Source organism: Staurois parvus, unplaced genomic scaffold (genome assembly GCF_062004578.1).
Source record: "Staurois parvus isolate SC_StPar_1 unplaced genomic scaffold, SC_StPar_1.0 ptg001493l, whole genome shotgun sequence".
Lineage (NCBI taxonomy): Eukaryota > Metazoa > Chordata > Amphibia > Anura > Ranidae > Staurois > Staurois parvus.
The window spans coordinates 292,548-316,778 of NW_028319289.1; the positions used below are offsets into that span (position 1 = coordinate 292,548).

The 24,231-nt window shown below is 46.2% G+C and overlaps 1 protein-coding gene across 1 annotated transcript in view; it reads left to right on the top strand.

Annotated features, from left to right (window-relative positions):
- ATP2C2 (ATPase secretory pathway Ca2+ transporting 2) overlaps nt 1-24,231 on the top strand; it is an 83,733-nt gene that overhangs the window by 13,529 nt on the left and 45,973 nt on the right. Inside the window, exons 2-7 of the mRNA XM_089662584.1 lie at nt 10,663-10,773; nt 16,552-16,668; nt 18,754-18,843; nt 19,773-19,808; nt 23,004-23,065; nt 23,617-23,725. Of these exons, the coding sequence (XP_089518710.1) occupies nt 10,663-10,773; nt 16,552-16,668; nt 18,754-18,843; nt 19,773-19,808; nt 23,004-23,065; nt 23,617-23,725 (525 nt within the window). The remainder of the gene's footprint in view (nt 1-10,662; nt 10,774-16,551; nt 16,669-18,753; nt 18,844-19,772; nt 19,809-23,003; nt 23,066-23,616; nt 23,726-24,231) is intronic.

Below are 24,231 nucleotides of genomic sequence, written 5' to 3' on the forward strand. Positions count from 1 at the left end.
CTCTGGCATTGAGTGGGGCCCTAGAGCCAGGCTGTGGGGCCAGGCTGGGCTGTGAGGGCTGAACTCTTGGGTCAAGACGGCTAAACGCCGGTCCAGACTTTAAGGCTAGAAGGTCCAACTCTGGGGCTGGACTGAGCCAGACCACGAGGGTCAGGGAGGCCTGGACTCTTGGCTCGGGGAGGCGTGAACTCTTGGGTCGGGGAGGCCTGGACTTAGTGCCCAGAAGGTCCTACTCTGGGACAGGAGGGCTGGACTGTAGATTCATATACGTAGGCAAAATATAAAAACATTGGGAACTGGGTGTGTCTCAGCTTGGAATGGTGGGGAACAGGTAGAGCACAACCCCCCACAGATTCACCTTCATAGAAAGGCAGAGACAGACAACCGGTTTCTCTAGATGTCTGGTGGAGGAAATAATCGAATCTGAATATCAATGAATTGGATTGATTGATTGAGTGGCTCCACCACTGTACACAACATTTTTGTTTCAGTTTAGAGTGAAGTCAAAAAAGTTGAAAAAGTTTGCATTCCTGTTTGGGAATCCTTTATCTGGTTTATACGGGATAGAACGTCAGTCCTCCAGGTCTGGTTTTGTGTTTTATGTGGAGGTGGGTGGTGGGAGGATTATCATCAGGTGTATAAAGATAAGGTGAGTGTAGAATTATTACCTGAATACCGACTGTCCCCGACACCCATGTTTACTGATTTTATGACCAAGGCCATTACTTTCATTTTTATTGGAAGCATCGGCAGTAAGTAGAGGGTGACATCTGTATGCAGGCGTAGCCAGGTTCACATAGGACATATGTCCCATCATACACCGTTCTGGGAATGCCCCAGACTCTGCATATATTTGTTCTTGGTATGTGACTTCTGAAATTATATATATAAACTTTCATAGCCGGAAAGATTTAAAACCCCTGTGCCCAGTAGGGGGGATTTCCTTCCACTTTCTGACCTGGAGATACAGCAGGAGGTTAGAATATATCTCAAGGACGTAGCATTGTCATCGTGACCAGTGTCCCCATTGAAAGATCCACCTATTGATCCTTCCAGAAATCTTGTGATCAATACTTTTTGCTCTCTGCCTGTTGTGGACTTTTATCAGTTACATTGTTCCCAACTATCTCTGAGGACAACAGAACACCCCCTCATCCATGATAAGGAGAGGAGGATAGGGGGAGGTGTTCTGCAGTCTTTTACTAGGGTGACAGTGCTGCTTTTTCCATAGATACAGGAGAGTGAGTGAGTGTTATCTCCCTAGGACAGGAAGCGTGTTACTGGCCCTACCCACGTCTTCTCTTTGGACTACAGAACCCTCCACCCTATGTTATAAGGATGAAGAGAAGGGAGGTGCTTTGTATTTATTGCACACTTTCTTTCTTTGGGTGACAAATTTATACCTTCATGGATACAGCACAATGTGTGTTGTCACCCTTGGGCAGGAAGTGTGTTATCTGCTCTTCCCAGTTCATCTATGGGAACTACAAAGCACCTTGCCCTATGTTATGGAGAAAAGGATAATGGGAGATGATTTTCAGTCCTGTAGTAGGGTGACAACATGGGGTTTATTTACTAAAGCTGGAGAGTCCAAAATCAGACTCCCTTCTGCATAGAAACCAATCAGCTTCCAGGTTTCATTGCCAAAGCTTCATTGAACAAGCTGAGGTTAGAAGCTGATTGGTTTCTATGCAGAAGGGAGTCTGATTTTGGACTCTCCAGCTTTAGTAAATAAACCCCCATTGCTCTTCCATAGGTACAATGAGTTGTCACCCTAGGGCAGGAAGTGTGTTATCAGCTCTGCCCAGTTTATCTATTTGCACTACAGATCACCTCCTGCTATGTTATGGAGATAAGGATAGGGAAAGGGGGTTCTGCAATCCTCTAGTAGGGTGACAACACTGCTCTTCCATAGATACAGTGAATGGATGTTGTCACTCTAGAACAGGAAACGTGTTATCAGCCCTGCCCAGTTCACCTCTGTGTACTACAGAAGACCTCCCTCCTATATAGGCATGAGGAGAAGGGTAGCTGTGCTGTATTCCTGGCACACTTCCTTTCCTAGGGTGACAACTTTCACTTTCATAGACACAGTACAATCAGTGTTGCCACCCTAGGATGGGAAGTGTGCTACTGGCAGAATCACCAGGTGATAATGGGAAAAAAATATTCTGAAATCACACTTGTCACTATTTCGGGTCCAGGAGATGCCAGTCCTGCTGACTCTAGTGGTTGGTTCCTGTGGACAGACATCTCCCCCCCTCGTCCCCTGTCCCCCCGGTGTGCAATTTGGGGTGACACCAAGGCGATGCTTTGTGTTTTACCCCACTGTGCTCCAGTTTATATCTTGCCATTTTAATCCCATTGTAATTGCGGACGAGGTGCTGCCAGTGATTTCTGCCGCCGCCCGTCTTCTCTTCATGCTGCTACTTTGTATCACCTCCAGAATTAGGTCACTCGGAGGAGGATTCTGGGAAATGAGGATTGCGCTGAATTTCAAGTCGGCGTGTCAGGGGAAGATGAATACATTTTTTGTCTTAATAAAATGAGACCTTTTCTTTACTTTTTCGGCAGCTAAAAAGTGTCACAAAAATAGAACAGAGGGAAATGAGTGTCACCAACAGCAACCAACTTTATATAGGTATCCATCAGTTACCTTCTGTAGCATCCACTCTCCATGAATTCAGGGTTGTCACTGGTGTCCTCCCTTAACCCAGAGTGGCCGGAGTCTTACTGGGTTCTAGATCTGCCCTCAGAATCTATTGTCAAGCCCACAGAGGCACTCTGAAAATCCTGCTGAATCTGGCTACATGGGAGGAAAATATCTAAAACATAAATAAAAGTTAACTTTTGGTTTTATTTTCTGGCTTAAGAACAGCTGTACCTGCGGCGTGTTGACCTTTAATGTTCTTTTGGCTGGTGCTGAGTCCTCTTTGTACATCTCTACACTCATAGCAGGTGATATATACAGATGGCCCAGAGGGGACAACTGTCTTGGGGAGTGTCAGTCACTGTATGCTGCAATTTTGCTGATCTCAAGATGTCAGTAATAATTACCACTTAATGGTTTTCACCTTGGAGCTCCACCGTCTTCACCCGTCATACAGGGCGGACAGCAAAAATCAGTAGTGATTGCCATGAGGCCCCCGAGGTCATTCTGCTCTGCATCACAAGCAGTAATTCCAACAGGTTTTACTCGTAGTTCCTTTTCATCTGCATTTCTGGTCCAATTGGAAAGTTTATATAAAACCAAAAGGAAGTAAGGAAAGGGTTAACCCCCCTTTCCCCATGAGGTGCTTTTGTGTCCCATTGCTGGAACTTCTCTTCACTTCTATCCCAGTGACACAACAGGGAGTGAGAGGAAAGCTCTCCAGAGTGATGGGAATCCCCTCTTATACAGGTGTCCCCACTTGAAGATTTCTCTCACTTCCTGTTCTGGTGACAACTGTAACATTTTGGGATTCTCAGTGATACTAGGACGAATGGAAAAAAGTGGGACTTCTTGTAATGTCTGTCCCATTGACACAAGTGAGAAGTCTCTTGAAAGTGATAGAAACAGGGGCGGACTGACAACTCATGGGGCAATAGGGGATCATGGGGCCCCTGTATCCTTGCCCATGCTCAAAAAAGCCTATGAAAAAGGTACCAGGAGTATCTCATGGGGCCCCCTACTGACCCCGGGCCCTCGGGCGGTGCCCGAGTTTCCAAATGGTCAGTCTGCTCCTGGATAGAATTCCCTTCCTTTATACAGGTGGCCCCACTGGAAGATTTTCTCTCAATTCCTGTTCTGGTGACAACTGTAGCATTTTGGGATGTCCCAGTGACACCAGGACGAATATAAAAAAGTGGGACTTCTTGTAATGTCTGTCCCATTGGCACAAGTGAGAAGGCGTCTTTCACAAGTGACAGAATTCCCCATTGACACAAGTGAGAAGTCTCTTGAAAGTGACAGAATTCCCCTCCTTTATACAGGTGGCCACACTGGAAGATTTTCTCTCAATTCCTGTTCTGGTGACAACTATAACATTTTGAGATTCTGTCTCAGTGACACCAGGACGAATATAAAAAAGTGGGACTTCTCTTAATATCTGTCACATTGGCACAAGTGAGAAGAAGTTTATTGAAAGTGACAGAATTCCCCTCCTTTATACAGGTGGCCACACTGGAAGATTTTCTCTCAATTCCTGTTCTGGTGACAACTATAACATTTTGAGATTCTGTCTCAGTGACACCAGGACGAATATAAAAAAGTGGGACTTCTCTTAATATCTGTCCCATTGGCACAAGTGAGAAGAAGTTTATTGAAAGTGACAGAATTCCCCTACTTTATACAGGTGGCCAAACTGGAAGATTTTCTCTCAATTCCTGTTCGGCTGACAACTGTAACATTTTGGGATTCTGTTTCAGTGACACCAGGACGAATGGGAAAAAAGTGGAACTTCTCTTCATTTCTGTCCCATTGACACAAGTGAGAAGAAATCTTTCACAAGTGACAGAATTCCCCTCGTTTATACAGGTGGCTCCATTGGAAAATTTCCCCTCGTTTCCTGTTCCGTGACAACGGTAACTTTTTGGATTCTGTTGCAATGACACCAGGACAAGTGGAGAGTGTGAATTTCCCAGTAGAAATGACAATAAAAAACAGACGGAGTCTAAATCTAATTTATACCATTTCAGATACATTTTAAAGTCCCTCTCGGTGAGGGGTGTCACTGTCCCCCAATGGATGGAAGCCGTTTCTGGCCCTGCAATACCTGGATATTTGTCCCCCCCCCCCATGTGTACTGTCAACAGTCCTGTCAGATCGTGTGCAGGAATTCACAGTTCAGGAATGTCAGTCATTGTCTTCATTGTTTATAGAGACATTGCAGGCTTTTCACCTCATCTTATAAATAGGTAACATTTTATTACTTCCTGCACAGATTCCATATGAAGACCTAAGATTTTTGTTTCTTCAGGTAATGTGGAGGAAATCGTACAACAAATCTGATCTCCAAGATCAGCACATATTGTCTAAATCCATTCACCATGAGTGGTCTCAGATCTCGATGTGCTTTGTATATTTCTTCCAGATCTGTGCAGTAATCCAGAGTGAGTCTTCCTGTAATAAAGACCGCTCACTGCTGCTCCCTCTCCTTGTGCAGGGTAACTGGTCTTGTCCAGCCCCCTCCTGTAGTTTTCTGTAGTGGGTGGAGCCTGCTGGGCCCCTCCTACAGCTCTGCTCTTTGCATTTCCTATATACAGCACAATGGTGATGCCACTGCTAATTATACAAGGTAATACATTATCTGGGCTTGCAAAGGCATTTGATGCTCACAAAGTGGATTCATGTCTTTTGTGGCTATTGAGGGATAGATTTAAAGCCATTGTAAAGGCTCAAGGTTTTTTACCTTCATGTATTCTATGAAACAGCAGTGCCCCCAGCCCCCTCCATACTTACCTGAGCTCCATCGAGATACAGCAATGTGCATGAGAGCCTCAGCTGTCCCAGGTCTCTGCCTCCTCATTGGCTGAGACAGCAAGCGGGAGCCATTACAGCCAGTCAGCCAATGAGGAGAGAGAGGGGTGGGGTCAAGTAGTGGCTCCATGTGTAAATGGACACACAGAGTAGCAGGTGCTTACTATAGGGACACCCGACAGGAAGGAGGAGCCAGGAGAGCCTGTGGGGGACCCGAGATCCAGGCTGCTCTGTGCAAAAGGATGAATAAAGACACCAGTCCATCCAGTTCAACATGTGTGTGCATGTCACAACCATTTTCCCATATCCCTGTATATTGCAATCACTAAGATGCCCATCCAAAAGTTTTTGTTGAAAATTGACACTCCCTGCTGACGCCACCAACTGTGGGAGGGAGTTCCACATCCTTGCTGCTCTAACCAGGGCTTTTTTTTCTCTCTCAGAGAATAGGTGAAGGAGCTCCCCCTTTCTGAATCACCCATTGTCTGCTCCCCCTACCCACCTCTGAGCACCATATCTTGGTTCCATCCTTTACCCACCTCCCAGTACCACCCTTTTTAAAGAATACAGAAGCAAGTATCATTTTGTGGTGCTCAGTAATTTATATGGAAATTGTTAATTATAACAAGAAAAGTAGTAAAATAAATCCCCTTCAGCCAGGAACATAGACCCCTCAGCAACAATAGATCCCCTCACGGTTATAGATCCATCAAGTAGACCCCCAGCAGCAACAACAGATCTCCCAGCAACCAACATCAATATAGACATCTCCTTCAATGGTAGATCCCTTACAGCAGCAATTGAACCCCCAGAAACATAAGACCCTTCCCCCAGCATCAATAGATTCCCCACCAGCAACAAAAGACCCCCCCCCCCCAGCAAAAATAGACCACACTGAAAAATAAATTCCCCTCCAGCGACAATAGATGCCCCAGCAGCCAGCATCATTAGACCCTCCAGCCCACCCAGCACCACTTGCCATCACATACATTCAGTGCTGGAGGTGCTGGGACTACATTCTCACTTTAGGCTTGAAGAAGCAGAGGACAGGGTTCAATTCTGCGGCTCTTGACTTGAGTAGGTCACTGCACCTTTAAACTGTAGTATAAGATCTTCTGTGCGCTTGATGGGGCCCAAGTTGGTGCACTTTATGAATTTAAATCCCAAATCTAGAAGTTCCTTAATAAGGTGTGAATACAAAAGAAAGGAGCTGACTCTTTAAGTGGTAGGTAGCTTGGACGATACCCCTTTAACAAACACATGGTAAGATGTAAATTTAGGCAGGGGTTAAAGAATGAGCAGAAGTCCTTTCTGTAGGGATTAATTCCGCTTGTGACCCCATTGGCAAACTGCCACAATACAGAATCTCTTTGGTGACTGAGGGCCGACTGCAATGAAAGCAGTGATATGGCTTAACTTGCGGAGGGCAAGACACAACAGTGGGCTTTTGTGACTGGATTATGCTGAATGTGTAGTAAATGGTAGGCCGGGGGAGCTAGGCCTTAACATGTGTAAGTTGTGAACGGTGTCAGTTGAACTAGGCAGAAAGCAGCAGACATGGATAATGTGATTGGCAACTTGAATGACTTGATAATAGAACTCTCTCACCCGGTGGCACCGTTCAGGTAGCCGATGGTCTGAATGTAGATGAGGGCCCCCAGTGTTCCTGCTTCAGAGATCACTCCAGGCAGCAGCACTCTGGACCATCAGCCCGTGAGACAGGTCACCAGACTTGTCGGCTCTCAGCAGCTTCTCCTTCTCCCTTCTCTCTCTCTCCAGCCCAGGTCCCACATGGTTTTCTCCACTACACCTGCTTTCCAGCTCTCACCCCCTCGCTTCCTGCCCCAGGTTCACAGGCTTCTGTATATATCTGCCCTCCCCTACACACCAGCTTCTCTGGGAAATGTAGTTTGTGAACTCACACAGCAAAGTCCTGCAGTCAGCCTACGAATCCCCCAAAGCTTTGTAACAGGGCCTGCGCAATTGGGCTGCAAGATGCTGCCATCGTGTGTCCATTTAACATCCTGCAAGCGGTATCATGGCAGGGTGTTACAATTGTATATCTTTATATACTTGGAGGGGAGGATCCAAGGGATTCTTGCTGATCTGGGGAAGGGCTATTTAGGGGGAATGTGTTTTGGATGTTGGGTAGTCCTGAGGAAGGAAGTGCACCCTTAAAACACATAAAAGAGGATGCTCATTTGAGGCTGAATGGGTTGAATATTTGGACATTTTCTGTACTCTGTGTGTAGATCTCTCCTTGGATGGATTATGTGGTACGTGTGTTCCCCAAGCACTTTTATTGGTATGACATAATTTTATAATAAAGTTTTATTGAAGATATTTCACCATGTCTGTGCACTGCGTATCTGTTCTATGGTGGTGTAGAAGGATTTCCTGGAGTGCTGCAAGGCCATAGATATCACTATGTCTTCCTAGGGCAGTGGTCGGCAAGCCGCGGCTCGTGAGCCACATGCGGCTCTTTACAAACTTAAATGCAGCTCTTCTGTGTGCCGGGCGCCCGCTCCCCTCCCTCCTCTCGGGCGGCCGCCCCCCCTCCCTCCTCTCGGGCGGCTGCCCCAAAAGTCATGACTCTGCAGCTGTCAGGATGTAGGCGGGGCAGCCAGGATGTAGGCGGGGCAGCGTGACGAACTCCTCACCTCTCACAGTCCGCCCTGAAGACCAGAACGGCGTGGGAACACGGCGAGAGGAACGCGCGGAGCAAAGGTAAGTGAATTGACACAATATGGGGAATGAATTACTATGGGGGGATGAATTACTATATGGGGGATGAATTACTATGGGGGATGAATTACTATATGGGGGATGAATTACTATATGGGGGATGAATTACTATGGGGGATGAATTACTATATGGGGGATGAATTACTATATGGGGGATGAATTACTATGGGGGATGAATTACTATATGGGGGATGAATTACTATATGGGGGATGAATTACTATGGGGGATGAATTACTATATGGGGGATGAATTACTATGGGGGATGAATTACTATATGGGGGATGAATTACTATGGGGGATGAATTACTATATGGGGGATGAATTACTATAGGGGGGATGAATTACTATGGGGGATGAATTACTATATGGGGGATGAATTACTATGGGGGATGAATTACTATATGGGGGATGAATTACTATGGGGGATGAATTACTATATGGGGGATGAATTACTATGGGGGATGAATTACTATATGGGGGATGAATTACTATGGGGGATGAATTACTATATGGGGGATGAATTACTATATGGGGGATGAATTACTATGGGGGATGAATTACTATATGGGGGATGAATTACTATGGGGGATGAATTACTATATGGGGGATGAATTACTATAGGGGGGATGAATTACTATGGGGGATGAATTACTATAGGGGGGATGAATTACTATGGGGGATGAATTACTATATGGGGGATGAATTACTATATGGGGGATGAATTACTATGGGGGATGAATTACTATAGGGGGGATGAATTACTATGGGGGATGAATTACTATAGGGGGGATGAATTACTATGGGGGATGAATTACTATATGGGGGATGAATTACTATAGGGGGGATGAATTACTATAGGGGGGATGTATTACTATAGGGGGGATGAATTACTATGGGGGATGAATTACTATATGGGGGATGAATTACTATGGGGGATGAATTACTATATGGGGGATGAATTACTATGGGGGATGAATTACTATATGGGGGATGAATTACTATATGGGGGATGAATTACTATGGGGGATGAATTACTATATGGGGGATGAATTACTATATGGGGGATGAATTACTATGGGGGATGAATTACTATAGGGGGGATGAATTACTATGGGGGATGAATTACTAAATGGGGGATGAATTACTATATGGGGGATGAATTACTATGGGGGATGAATTACTATATGGGGGATGAATTACTATGGGGGATGAATTACTATATGGGGGATGAATTACTATGGGGGATGAATTACTATATGGGGGATGAATTACTATGGGGGATGAATTACTATGGGGGATGAATTACTATATGGGGGATGTATTTTCAGTTTTAAAAATGTGGCTCTCAAAATAAATTTCAATTGTGGTTTTGGCGAGATTTGGCTCAGTTGAAAAAAAAAGTTGCCCACCACTGTCCTAGGGGAACCCTCCAATGAGCTCTAGATGGTAGAACGTTTATAGAAGGATTATAGCTTCCCATCACTCTGCAGCTGAGACATTGTATCAGATTGTAAATGTTTAATTCAGATCAGTAATTCAATAGATTCATATCAGTCTCTCTGTAGATTCATATCAGTGTTTTGGTAATGTCAGTGTCTGCATAGGTACACATCAGTGTCTTGGCAGATTCAAGTTGGTGTCTGGGTAGATTCATATACGTGTCTCTGTAGTAGGCTTCCTATACACCACTGTCATTAGCTGGTATGTACACTGGTGTCATTGGCGGGTATGTACACTGGTGTCATTGGCGGGTATGTACACTGGTGTCATTGGCGGGTATGTTTACTGCTGTCATTGGTAGGTATGTACACTGGTGTCATTGATGGGTATGTACACCGATGTCATTGGCTGGTATGTACGCCGCTGTCATTGGCTGTTATTTAAGCCACCGTCATTGGGTGGTAGGTAGGCCGCCATCATTGGGTGATAGGTAGGCCGCCATCATTGGTTGGTAGGCACGCCGCCGTCATTGGGTGGTAGGTACGCCACCATCATTGGGTGGTAGGTACGCCACCATCATTGGGTGGTAGGTACGCCGCCGTCATTGCATGGTAGGTAAGCCGTGGTCATTGGGTGGTAGGTAAGCCGTCGTCATTGGGTGGTAGGTACGCCGTCGTCAATGGGTGGTAGGTATGCCGCTATCTTTGGTTGGTAGGTATGCCACTATCTTTGGTTGGTAGGTAGGCCACTGTCTTTGGGTGGTATTTAGGCCACCTCCTTTAGGTGGTATTTAGGCCGCCATCATTGGGTGGTAGGTACGCCACTGTCATTGGGTGGTAGGTACGCCGCTGTCATTGGGTGGTAGGTACAGCACTAGCAGAGGCCCTCATCACCCCTCACCCGCTGCAATTCATGTATAAAATAAGCTCTGGAGTTCGGGGACTAGGACTTTCTGTAGCTAATTCTCCTAATATAAAAATAATTCTCAACAAATATTATGTTTTCTTTCTTGCTGCAGGTGGACGACCAGTGTGAGCTGAAGTCTGTGGAGCACGGCGATGATGTTGTACCATTGACAGCGAAGGAAGCAAGTCGGCTGAACGAGGAGGAAGTGATAAAATATTTACATGTGAGACTCACTTTAGTTTTATTTGTTAATCCGGCAATGAGCCATTTTCATTCTAGCCTGCGATCGGATTCCCCCTTTAAGCTTTATTACATATGGGGATGAGGTGCATCATTGAGGGCAGGTTTTTTGTATTAAATTGCTGGAGCAAAGTCATCTGTGAATTATTGTGCGGTCGGTGGTGGCGGAGGGATGTTTGGGTATTACAGGTACCTGAAATCGGTGACATTACGCACATGTAGACATCACGCACTCATACCTGCTCACCTATCATGATATAAATCCGGGATCAGCAACCTTATCAACATTGAAGTGACACTAAACAATATCACTCATACACATCTACTACTTAATACCCCTGTAGTCTATTTTTCATGAAATTGTTTTTCTGCCTCCTTGTAATATCCTCTGTGACCTTCTAAACCGCTCCTTTTTCCCCTCACGTGAGCAGTGCATGTTAGTTGCAGTCAATTGCATTACTCTATGCATACTACCACATCCCATAGTCCATAATCCCAGAATCATTAGTCCCATAATCCATAGTCCATCTCAGGAGTGAGCAAGAGACGGTGGCTACATTCCTACAAACAGTGGGACCATGGAGAAGGAACGTAGCCACCCTCTAACAGGAAGTCTGATCACAGTTGCAGATTAGGAGGAGGCTGGCATAAATAGAAGGGACTTTTCTGACTTAAAGAGGAGCTCCAGTCAGTTTTCTGAAAATGAAAAGTAATCCGCTGCAAAAACTGTAGCTTCTGACTTTTAATAAACAGACACTTATCTGTACCAGGATCAGTCCTCAGATCATCCCCAGTGCATGCATCCCAGTCCTCAGATCATTCCCAGTGCATGCACCCCAGTCCTCAGATCATCCCCAGTGCATGCAACCAGTCCTCAGATCATCCCCAGTGCATGCAACCAGTCCTCAGATCATCCCCAGTGCATGCACCCCAGTCATCAGATCATCCCCAGTGCATGTACCCCAGTCCTCAGATCATCCCCAGTGCATGCAACCAGTCCTCAGATCATCCCCAGTGCATGCCCCTCAGTCCTCAGATCATCCCCAGTGCATGCCCCTCAATCCTCAGATTATCCCAAGTACATGCCCCTCAGTCCTCAAGATCTTCCCCAGTCCTCAGATCATCCCCAGTGCATGCATCCCAGTCCTCAGATCATCCCCAGTGCATGCACCCCAGTCCTCAGATCATCCCCAGATCATCCCCAGTGCATGCACCCCAGTCCTCAGATCATCCCCAGTGCATGCATCCCAGTCCTCAGATCATCCTCAGTGCATGCCTCCCAGTCCTCAGATCATCCCCAGATCATCCCCAGTGCATGCACCCCAGTCCTCAGATCATCCCCAGTGCATGCATCCCAGTCCTCAGATCATCCTCAGTGCATGCATCCCAGTCCTCAGATCATCCTCAGTGCATGCATCCCAGTCCTCAGATCATCCTCAGTGCATGCACCCCAGTCCTCAGATCATCCCCAGTGCATGCATCCCAGTCCTCAGATCATCCCCAGTGCATGCATCCCAGTCCTCAGATCATCCCCAGTGCATGCATCCCAGTCCTCAGATCATCCTCAGTGCATGCATCCCAGTCCTCAGATCATCCCCAGTGCATGCACCCCAGTCCTCAGATCATTCCCAGTGCATGCACCCCAGTCCTCAGATCATCCCCAGTGCATGCAACCAGTCCTCAGATCATCCCCAGTGCATGCACCCCAGTCATCAGATCATCCCCAGTGCATGCACCCCAGTCCTCAGATCATCCCCAGTGCATGCAACCAGTCCTCAGATCATCCCCAGTGCATGCCCCTCAGTCCTCAGATCATCCCCAGTGCATGCACCCCAGTCCTCAAGATCTTCCCCAGTCCTCAGATCATCCCCAGTGCATGCATCCCAGTCCTCAGATCATCCCCAGTGCATGCACCCCAGTCCTCAGATCATCCCCAGTGCATGCACCCCAGTCCTCAGATCATCCCCAGTGCATGCACCCCAGTCCTCAGATCATCCCCAGTGCATGCACCCCAGTCCTCAGATCATCCCCAGTGCATGCATCCCAGTCCTCAGATCATCCCCAGTGCATGCATCCCAGTCCTCAGATCATCCCCAGTGCATGCATCCCAGTCCTCAGATCATCCTCAGTGCATGCATCCCAGTCCTCAGATCATCCCCAGTGCATGCACCCCAGTCCTCAGATCATCCCCAGTGCATGCCCCTCAGTCCTCAGATTATCCCCAGTGCATGCACCCCAGTCCTCAGATCATCCCCAGTGCATGCACCCCAGTCCTCAGATCATCCCCAGTGCATGCATCCCAGTCCTCAGATCATCCCCAGTGCATGCACCTCAGTCCTCAGATCACCCCCAGTGCATGCCCCTCAGTCCTCAGATCATCCCCAGTGCATGCCCCTCAGTCCTCAGGTTATCCCCAGTGCATGCCCCTCAGTTCTCAGATTATCCCCAGTGCATGCCCCTCAGTCCTCAGATCATCACCAGTGCATGCCCCTCAGTCCTCAGATCTGTCCCAATTGTAGTGCTACCCCTATAGGAGCCACTGGTTAGGATGGGTCCTCTGTTCTTTGTCTCACCCACTTTAGGAACTTCAGCCCCTCTGACACATTATTTTGTACAAAGCATGCAATATCACAGAAGATCACTGAAAGTAATACTTAGTACCCAGTAGTACTATATTAAATAAACAGGCACTGAACCAGTTACTAAAGGTAAACTTAATATGTTGTCACTGGATATGGTTGGTAAAGAAGTAAGCATAGAAATGGATTAACAATGGTAATAATACAATTTAGTGTACACGGTGATTAGTAATAAGGACTAGGCATACGATGACACTTAGCATGCCGATCAGCATTAACTGTAACAAGGTCACCTAAAGTGCAGCCATGATTGACTTACTGAACACTATACTGCCAAAGTACATAATTGGCATTATCTATGCTAGCCCTAGAGTGACTGGATGAGCATTGTTTATAGAAATGAAGAAAAGGGGAGAGGGGAACAAAGGGGATTGGCATGATAGTTTTATGGGAGGGGCAGTCCTTTATGCTGTTCTTCTGCTGGCTACTGTAGGGGCCCTTTAAGAAGTGTTGGTGCATTTAACTTCAGTTTCAATGAACCAGGATGCATTATAGATGCAGTAGAAATGCAGCAAAGGTGTGTTATAGGTGCAGTATAATGTCCTTCCTCCAGCAACTCACAGCTAGTAGTGTAAACAATGAGTAGTGCCCTCTCACCAGCCCCTGTGGTGCAGCTGTGAACTCTTGCTGTAGAAAGAGGGGTCTCCTAAGTCTCTCTGCATAATGCCTCTGGAGATTCAGCCATGGCAAATGTAGGATGGGAGGATGCTCTAGTCTCCCTGCGGCAATGGTGCAGGTACAACTGCAGCAGTCTGTGCTACCTTGCCTTGGGTGGTCTGTCCTCTCAGCCTGGTCAGTATGCAGCAGATGTGCTCTCCTCGGATTTCTTGGTGCCAAGAGAGTGAGCCTACCTGAGCAGTCTCAGAGAAGCAGTTCCACCACTCTTCCTTGCCCTAGTGTCTCTTGCGAATTATAGTGCAAAGGGTCCATAAGCTCCACAATACGGCTTAGTTCCTGGACTTCAAATTCCATTATTCTCAGTGTTCTTCATAGACATCCATATGCTTTTCTCACTATAGTTCTCCCCTTGCTGACTGGAAGGGTAGTGCAACACAACATTCAGCAGAAAGTGAAAGTAGAGTAAAGAGGGAAATGTCTCCTCAATGTTTCTGTAGTCCAGAACCTGGCTACATAATACACCTCAGTCCTCAGATCAGCCCCAACCAACACATTTATATCATATCTCAGATCAGCCTCAATGATTGTTATTCAGTCCTCAGAACTAATGAATGCTCTTTATATGTCAGATCGGCCACAGTGCATTCAATGGAGACCTAAAATCAGCCCCAATGCATGCATTTCATACCTCAGATCAGCCCCATAACATACATGCACCTCTGAGCTTAGATCAGCCCCAATGCATGCTATTCAGTCCTCGTATCACATCAGCACCAGTGCATGCATGTCAAACCTCCAGATCAACCCCAATGCAGGAACCTCAGTCTTCAGATCAACCCCAATGCATGGACCTCAGTCTTCAGATCAACCCCAATGCATGGACCTTAGTCTTCAGATCAACCCCAATGCATGGACCTCAGTCTTCAGATCAACCCCAATGCATGGACCTCAGTCTTCAGATCAACCCCAATGCATGGACCTCAGTCTTCAGATCAACCCCAATGCATGGACCTCAGTCTTCAGATCAACCCCAATGCATGGACCTCAGTCTTCAGATCGACCCCAATGCAGGAACCTCAGTTTTCAGATCGACCCCAATGCATGGACCTCAGTCTTCAGATCGATCCCAATGCATGGACCTCAGTCTTCAGATCAACCCCAATGCAGGAACCTCAGTCTTCAGATCAACCCCAATGCAGGAACCTCAGTCTTCAGATCAACCCCAATGCAGGGACCTCAGTCTTCAGATCAACCCCAATGCATGGACCTCAGTCTTCAGATCAACCCCAATGCAGGAACCTCAGTCTTCAGATCAATCCCAATGCATGAACCTCAGTCTTCAGATCAACCCCAATGCAGGAACCTCAGTTTTCAGATCAACCCCAATGCAGGAACCTCAGTCTTCAGATCAACCCAAATGCAGGGACCTCAGTCTTCAGATCAACCCCAATGCATGGACCTCAGTCTTCAGATCAACCCCAATGCAGGAACCTCAGTCTTCAGATCAATCCCAATGCATGAACCTCAGTCTTCAGATCAACCCCAATGCAGGAACCTCAGTTTTCAGATCAACCCCAATGCAGGAACCTCAGTCTTCAGATCAACCCCAGTGCATGAAACGCAGTCTTCAGATCAACCCCCCAATGCAGGAACCTCAGTCTTCAGATGAACCTCAGTCTTCAGATCAACCCCCCCCCCCCCTCACCAGGGCACACAACTCAGTCCTCAGATCAACACCCCACCCCACCCCCAGTGCATGAACCTCAGTCCTCAGATGATCAACCCCCCCCCCAAGTGCACAAACCTCAGTCCTCAGATCCCCCCCCCCCAAGTGCACAAACCTGAGTCCTCAGATGCCCCTCCTTTCAGTGCATGGATCTCAGTCCTCGGATCAAAAAACAACCCCCCCCTTTCCGTGCACAAACCTCAGTCATCAGATGATCAACCCCCCCCCCCCCCCCAAGTGCACAAACCTCAGTCCTCAGAACCCCCCCCAGTGCATGGATCTCAGTCCTCGGCTCAAACAACTCCCCCCAGTGCACAAACCTCAGTCTGCAGATCAACTCTCCCCCCTCCAAGTACACAAACCTTGATCCTCAGATAACCCCCCCCCCCCCAGTGCACAAACCTCAGTCATCAGATCAAACCCCCCCCCCCCCCAGTACATGAACCTCGGTCCTCAGATCAACCCCAATGCTTGCACATCAGGCCTCAGATCAACCCCAAGCCCTCTTTCTGTATGAACACAGGGTACTGGTGTAGGTACATGGTGAGGCCTCTCCTGCATAGCACACCTACACCCTCAGCCTCAAGCATCAGGGAGGAGGTGGGCGGGGCTTTGTACATCGTAACCTGGTGAGCTGTCAGTTGCAGCCAGTGGCAGTGTGAAGGGAATTGTGTACCCGCCATGTTCATGTATGGGGTGGGTTTGCCTGCTGTAACCAATACACCATCCCACCAGCCCGTCCTCTGCACTGTCATTCTGATGCTCTCTCCATTTACAGGTGGATGTGAACTCTGGTCTGTCCGAGTGCGCGGTCCTCCAGCGGCGGGTGAAGCATGGCTGGAATGAATTTCAGGTGGACAGCGCTGATCCCGTGTGGAAGAAGTACCTGGGACAGGTGAGATATGATAAGTGCATCAATTTGGTTATCCTATTCAGAAGGGCTTTCGCTATGCGCCCTGGTCAGGACTGCAGCCTCTGGTCACATGATTCTATGGTGTCCCTGCAGCATCTAGGTAATATAAACTCACATTACAGACTCATTCAGTGATCTCTCTGACTTCACCCAGGAGCTCTCTAATCGATTCCACTCCCCGTCAGGGTTAAGCTGTCGCTCCATGCAGCCTCCAAAACACTGCGAGCCCATTACACTCTCAGTGAAGGAAGAGAGGAAACACTTAGTGAGTTTCTGTGTCCTCTGGGAGGGGAGAGATGTCTGCATCCACTTCTCTGCACACTTAGACACTGTCCCCAGGGCCAACTGCGCCGCGCCTTCTCTCAGCCAATCACAGGCTGATGTGTAATCATTTCTGCATGAGACTTAAATAACACACCATACAGGGAGGGGCATCTGTACTGCAGCAGCTACAGAGGGACTACAACTACCAGCAGGGCCTGCCACATGGAGGGAAAGGGGGGTCTGTAACACCTCAAGCAAGAAAAAATTAAGTGTGAGGTTAAAAAAAAAAATCTGAGCAGCGTTTGATTTTGAAGAGCAGCTGAAATCAATAAATATAATTAATTAATTTACGCTTCCCTCCTTCCCTCCGAGATCCAGGGAGAGGGTCTGATATAGTCCATACCTGACACGTGTACCTGGGCCTGCCCCCTTCACCTGCATCTGGCTGACAACCTGGCTCATACAGGAGCAGAGCTGGGAAATCGCCTACTGCTCTATAAATGTAGAATAATAATAGTGTGTGACTGGAGAAGGGGACATTAGAGTGTAAGCTCCTGTGGTACTGAGACTGATGTGACTGGTTCAGTGTTCTCTGTACCGCACTGCAGTATATGTCAGAGCTATATAAATGTATAAAAAATAGTAATGGTGTTTGACTGGGGGGGGGGTATTTGAGTGCAAGCTCCTCTGGTGCAGAGACTGATGTGACTGGCTTTGTGTTCTCTGTATCACACTGCAGTATATGTCAGAGCTATAAAAAAGTGTATAATAATGTGGGCAGCACAGTGGCTAAGTGGTTAGCACTTCCACCTAGCAACACTAGGGTCGATGGTTTGAATCCCAACCACATCATTACCTGCCTGGAGTCTGTATGTTCTCCCTGTGCCTGTGCGGGTTTCCTCCGGGTACTCCAGTTTCCTCCCACCCTCCAAAGACATGCCGGTAGGTTAATTGGCCCTAGTATGCATATGTATGAATGTGAGTTAGGGACATTAGATTGTATGCTCCTTGAGGGTTAGGGACTGATGTCAATGTACAATATATATGTAAAGCACTGCGTAAATTAACGGTGTTATAGAAGTACATATAATAAATACAAATAAAATAACAATAGTGTGTGACTGGGAAGGGGGGTATTAGAGTGTAAGCTCCTCTGGTGCAGAGACTGATGTGACTGGTTTGGTGTTCTCTGTACAGCACTGTGGTATATGTCAGAGCTATATAAATGTATAATAATAATAGTGCGTGACTGTGGGGGGACATTAGAGTGTAAGCTCCTCTGGTGCAGAGACTGATGTGACTGGCTTGGTGTTCTCTGTACAGCACTGCGGTATATATCAGAGCTATATAAATGTATAATAATAATAGTGCGTGACTGTGGGGGGACATTAGACTGTAAGCTCTTGTGGTACAGAGACTGATGTGAGTGGTTTAGTGTTGTCTGTACAGCTCTGTGGTTTATGTCAGAGCTATATAGAGGTATTCTAATAATATCAGGGTGTGACTGTGGGGGGACATTAGATTGTAAGCTCTTCTGGTGCAGAGACTGATGTGACTGGTTCAGTGTTCTCTGTACAGCACTGCGGTATATGTCAGAGCTATATAAGTGTATAATAATAGTGTGTGACTGTTGGGGGACATCATACTGTAAGCTCCTATGGTAAAGAGCCTGATTTCCTGGCTCATTGTTCTCTGTACAGCCCTGCAGTATATGTCTCAGTTATATAAATGTATAATAATCATTTATATATACAGATGAAGGTTGGATGTTCTTCTTTTCTTTTTTTTTTTTTTTTTTGTCAGTTTACGAATCCACTCATCCTTTTGTTGCTCGGCTCCGCCCTGGTCAGTGTCATAACAAAGGAATACGAGGACGCGGTCAGCATCACGGTGGTAAGTTGACGCTTTTGGTGATTTGGTAGTTCTGCCTTCAGATGAATTTAATCTGAACAAACTTTGCCCAGATCAGCCCCCCACTATGTGTGAAAAATATAAAAAAAAACTAAATAAGGTCAGCGCTAATCCAAAAAACAGAAAGTGAAAATTATGATGTGTGGCTGCATACAATCGATACCGATATAATCAAGCGCTAAAATCAAAAATTTTGAATAATGTCAATAGATAAATACCATCAAGTGTGAAAAATAAAATTCACATAAAACAAAAATAGTATACATAAGTCCAATGGTGTTCAAATCAATGATTGTGGACTGTGATAAACTGATTAGAATAGTCCCAATGTCCACTGTATAATACCCCCCACTATGTGTGAGGGCTTTCCCAACTTCCTCAGGAGTCCAAGGAGCCTGCAATGGAATCTTCTAATATATACTGTATATATTATATGTAGATCTTGTTATTCCCATGCTGAGTCTCATGTCTGTAGTTTGTTGGCACCCCCACCAATCAGTAGTCTGATCCAAAACTCCTTTATTGATTGGTTGGAATGGCTTCCAATATCTTTTTTAAAGGGGCACTCCACCTATGAGTGGTTCCAGACCAGTTTGGGTGACATACCCAGTGATGTGAGTGTTCTCTGCCAGGGATCCTAGCGCCCCCCCCCACCACCACCACCACCCTTTTCCCTTGCAGGCTCTGATTCCTCTGCTTCTCATGTGGTAGGAAGGGATTTCTGCATCTGGGTGAGACTGTCTAGCAGTGGATGAACCTCAAGCAGAAAGTGTATATTTAGTCCTTAGATCTTTGTATGTCAGTCCGTCAATGTGGCCCCTGAGGCTTTTTGCACTCGACTCACAAATTATTTTTGGCAGTTCCTGCTCATTCCAGATCATTGACCTGTGTGTTGTCTCTTCTCGCTGCAGGCTATTCTCATTGTTGTGACGGTGGCCTTTGTTCAGGTATGGGGGGGGTCCTGGGAGTTGTGGATGGATTTCGGTGGGGTGGTATATGGATGTTTTCCAAAGGGGTGGTAAAAATAGGGGGGGGGGATTTTGGTATGTGGAGGTATTTCAGTTTGGGTGGGGAAGTGGGGTATATGGAGGTATAAGGGGGAGGGGGTGGTATTTTGGTATATGGTTGTATTTCAATGGGATAGTATATGGAGGTGATGTATTTCAGTGGGGTGGTTTGTGGAAGTATTCGGATGGGATGGGACGTAAACATTTTGTGGAATGTGGAGTTATTCCAATGGGGTAGTGTGTGGAGGTATTTTAGTAAATTAAGTTATTCCAATGAGGTGGTACTGTATATGGAGGTATTTTGGTGGGGTGTTACATGAAGGTACAGTACTTCAGTATGTGGAATTCCAGTGGGGTGGTATGTGAAGGTATTTGTGGTGGGGTGGTGTGTGTGGGTATTTTGGGATATGGAGATATTCTAATGGGGTGGTATATGGAGGTATTTCAGTGGGGTGGTATATGGAGGTATTTCAATGGGGTGGTATATGGAGGTTATTTAGTGGGGTGGTATATGGAGGTATTTCAGTGGGGTGGTATATGAAGGTATTTTACTGGGGTGGTATATGGTGATATTTCAGTGGGGTGGTATATGGAGGTATTTCAGTGGGGTGGTATATGGAGGTATTTCAGTGGGGTGGTATATGAAGGTATTTTAGTGAGGTGGTATAGGAAGGTATATTAGTGGGGTGGTATATGGAGGTATTTCAGTGGCGTGGTATATGAAGGTATTTCAGTGGGCTGGTATATGAAGGTATTTTAGTTGGGTGGTATATGGAGGTATTTCAGTGTGGTGGTATATGGAGGTATTTCAGTACGGTGGTATATGAAGGTATTTCAGTATGTGGAGTTATTCCAGTGGGGTGGTATGTGATGGTATATTGGTGGGATGGTGTGTGCAGGTATTATGGGATATGAAGGTATTTCGGTGGGATGGTATATGAAGGTATTTCAGTGGGATGGTATATGAAGGTATTTCAGTGGGATGGTATATGAAGGTATTTCAGTGGGATGGTATATGAAGGTATTTCAGTGGGATGGTATATGAAGGTATTTCAGTGGGATGGTATATGAAGGTATTTCAGTGGGATGGTATATGAAGGTATTTCAGTGGGATGGTATATGAAGGTATTTCAGTGGGATGGTATATGAAGGTCTTTCAGTGGAATGGTATATGAAGGTATTTCAGTGAGATGGTATATGAAGGTATTTCAGTGGGATGGTATATGAAGGTATTTCAGTGGAATGGTATATGAAGGTATTTCAGTGGAATGGTATATGAAGGTATTTCAGTGGGATGGTATATGAAGGTATTTCAGTGGGATGGTATATGAAGGTATTTCAGTGGGATGGTATATGAAGGTATTTCAGTGGAATGGTATATGAAGGTATTTCAGTGGGATGGTATATGAAGGTCTTTCAGTGGGATGGTATATGAAGGTATTTCAGTGGGATGGTATACGAAGGTCTTTCAGTGGGATGGTATATGAAGGTCTTTCAGTGGAATGGTATACGAAGGTCTTTCAGTGGGATGGTATACGAAGGTCTTTCAGTGGGATGGTATACGAAGGTCTTTCAGTGGGATGGTATACGAAGGTATTTCAGTGGGATGGTATACGAAGGTATTTCAGTGGGATGGTATACGAAGGTATTTCAGTGAGGTGATATATGGACTTATTCCAATGGGTGATATATGGGGGTATTGAAGTGGGGGCAGTATGTGAAGGTATTCTGGTGGAGTGATATGTGGAGGCATTTTGGTGGGATGGGATGTGGTTATATGAAAGTATTCCAACAGGGTGGTCTATGGGGTCTTTCAGCATGTGGGGTTATCTCAGTAGGGAGGGGTGTGAATGTATTCTAATGGGAAGTTATATGGAGGTATTCCAATCGGATGGTATATTGGAGGTAATTCAGATTGTGAAGGTATTCGGTGGGGCGAAGGTGTGGGGGGGGTTAGTGCATCCAATGTGGTGTTTATATGGTATTCTGGTGGGTTGGGGTGTGGGCGTCTTGCAATCAGGTGTTATATGGAAGTATTTCAGTATGTAGCGGTGTGCGGACACACAGAGAAGGGCTGTCCTCCTCACCCTCATTATACATACAGCGCCAGTCTGACCTTCATGCGGAGACGTTGTGTGCGCAGCGTGCCGTCATCCTGTCTGTGATTTATCACAATGCCACCCCGTACCAAGAACAGAAATGTTTGTATTTCACAGTTCAGGTGGAGAGTGTTGATGTTCCTATCAGTCACCACTTTGTGATCTTGACATAAATCAGAGGGTAAATGTATATATAGATGAATATAATATACATTCCCTATTGTATTATTATGTATTCATCTCACCTTCCATCTTTGTAACACGGCTTCAATCCTAGAATTAGAGGAACCCCCGTCCTCCTTTCTTTGTACAGAGAAGGATGAAATGGGTTCTTCATATCCCCCTTGTCAGGTGAATGGTGCTCTGTTGTCTGATGCTCCAGTGCCCTATTGTCTGATGCTGTTATGCACACTCAGGAGCTCTGAGGCTGTTATTATGAAGCCAGATCATTGACAGGGCAGCTGTTCTCACACCTTGGGAGTCTCTCTGCTCTGACTTTTAGAGGGGATTGGGGGGGAGGTGGAGTTTGGGGGAAGATATATTATAAGTCTTTTACTAATAATCTGAATTTGTGTGATGACCTGCACTGAACTGTCAGTTCTTCAGTCTGTGCTGCATGATGTCACTGTGCAGTCTATCAGTGGCGCAGTGTCTGGCAGTAGTGCAGGTGGTCTAGTGAAAGGCAATGCAGGGATAAGGCTCCTTATTGATCTATTGGTACCAATTGGTATTTGATTGGAGGGACAGGATGGAACATTCAGTGTATGTGCTGCTTGTATGACTGTTTTTTTTTTTAAGTCCGCAAACGTGCTTGTATGACTGTTAAGCCAGGAGAGGGAGTCTCATTCCTCCTGCTGCATTCACCATCAATGAGACTAATAAGTACCCTCTTGTAATGGCTGCAATAGTTGGAGCTAAGAGAGAAAATTATTGATTGGGTTCAACATTCCTGTGCCACCCAAAACTGAAATATTTTTGCATGGAAGGGGGAGGGATTAAAAAAAAAAGTTTTGACCCACTTGTATCTGTTTTCCAGGAATATCGCTCGGAAAAGTCTCTGGAAGAGTTAAACAAGTTGGTTCCCCCAGAATGCAACTGGTGAGTCCCTGGGTGTTAGCGGCTAATTAAAGAAGACCTCCCCTTCTACCTCGATTTTCCATAGATCTCTAGTACTCCCTATGACTAACCTCCTCTGACCAGCATGTCATTGGCCAGACTGTCAGTCTTTTTGGAAGTCTTGAGTCCCACAATGCATTGCTTCAGCTATTGCATGCTCATCTTCGGTGACAGCTCAGAAATGAGACCCCAGAAAGGGTCGTGGTGGGTTAGGAAGTGTGGTCACATGGTTAAGCTGACCACAGAGGAAAACCTGGTCATGGAAAACATTCTCTGTGCTTTAAACCAGAACCCCAACTGACAATGAAGAATTTTTACAGACGGTAGGGAATTGCAGAAAAGGGACAAAAATATGTGAAATCATTTCTACTGATAAAACAATCACCAAAGGTTTACTCCAAAGTGAAGTTACCCTTTAAATTAGGCAATAGTGAGCAGAGACCCAGAGCAGCCAATCAGAAATCAGCTGGTTTGTGGATTTCAGGACGTGGTCTATGTGGTTATAGGTGGTAATGCGCTTCCTCTCTCCGCAGCATTCGCGATGGCAAATTGCAGCACCTGCTGGCACGGGAGCTGGTCCCCGGGGATGTGGTGTGCCTGACGGTCGGCGACCGAGTTCCTGCAGATATCAGACTGACAGAGGTAACAGGTCACACAGATACCATGGCGTAGTCACCCAAAGTATCATTCTCTTTTTGTTTTTGGAACCTTTTGTCAGATGGCAGCTGATGAGAGATGAAGGACGATTTCCTTCAGTGTGTTCTGTAAATTTGGTTATTTGGGGTAAAATTCTTATTGAAGGCTCAGGCCTGGTGCTTGTGCAGTTCTTGACGGTGTTCACAAATGTCTAACATAGATCAGCCCCTGCTGCAGCCTCTCAGCTTGTGACTCCCTGCACAATTGCAATGTACAGTCTGATCATTGGAGAGGGGAAACTGAGGAAATGCTTCCTCCTGCCTGCTGCAGACATCTGCAGATAACATCTCAGCCTAGGCAATGTCCCTGACAGGAGATCATGGATGGCTTTTTTTATGATAAAAAGTGGAGCTTTTCTGAGAAACGATAATGTTGTTGTAGATTGTGACATGTCAGGAATGTAATCATGCAGACTAAAATGTAACCTCCTGCCCTCAGATGTGGTATTCACA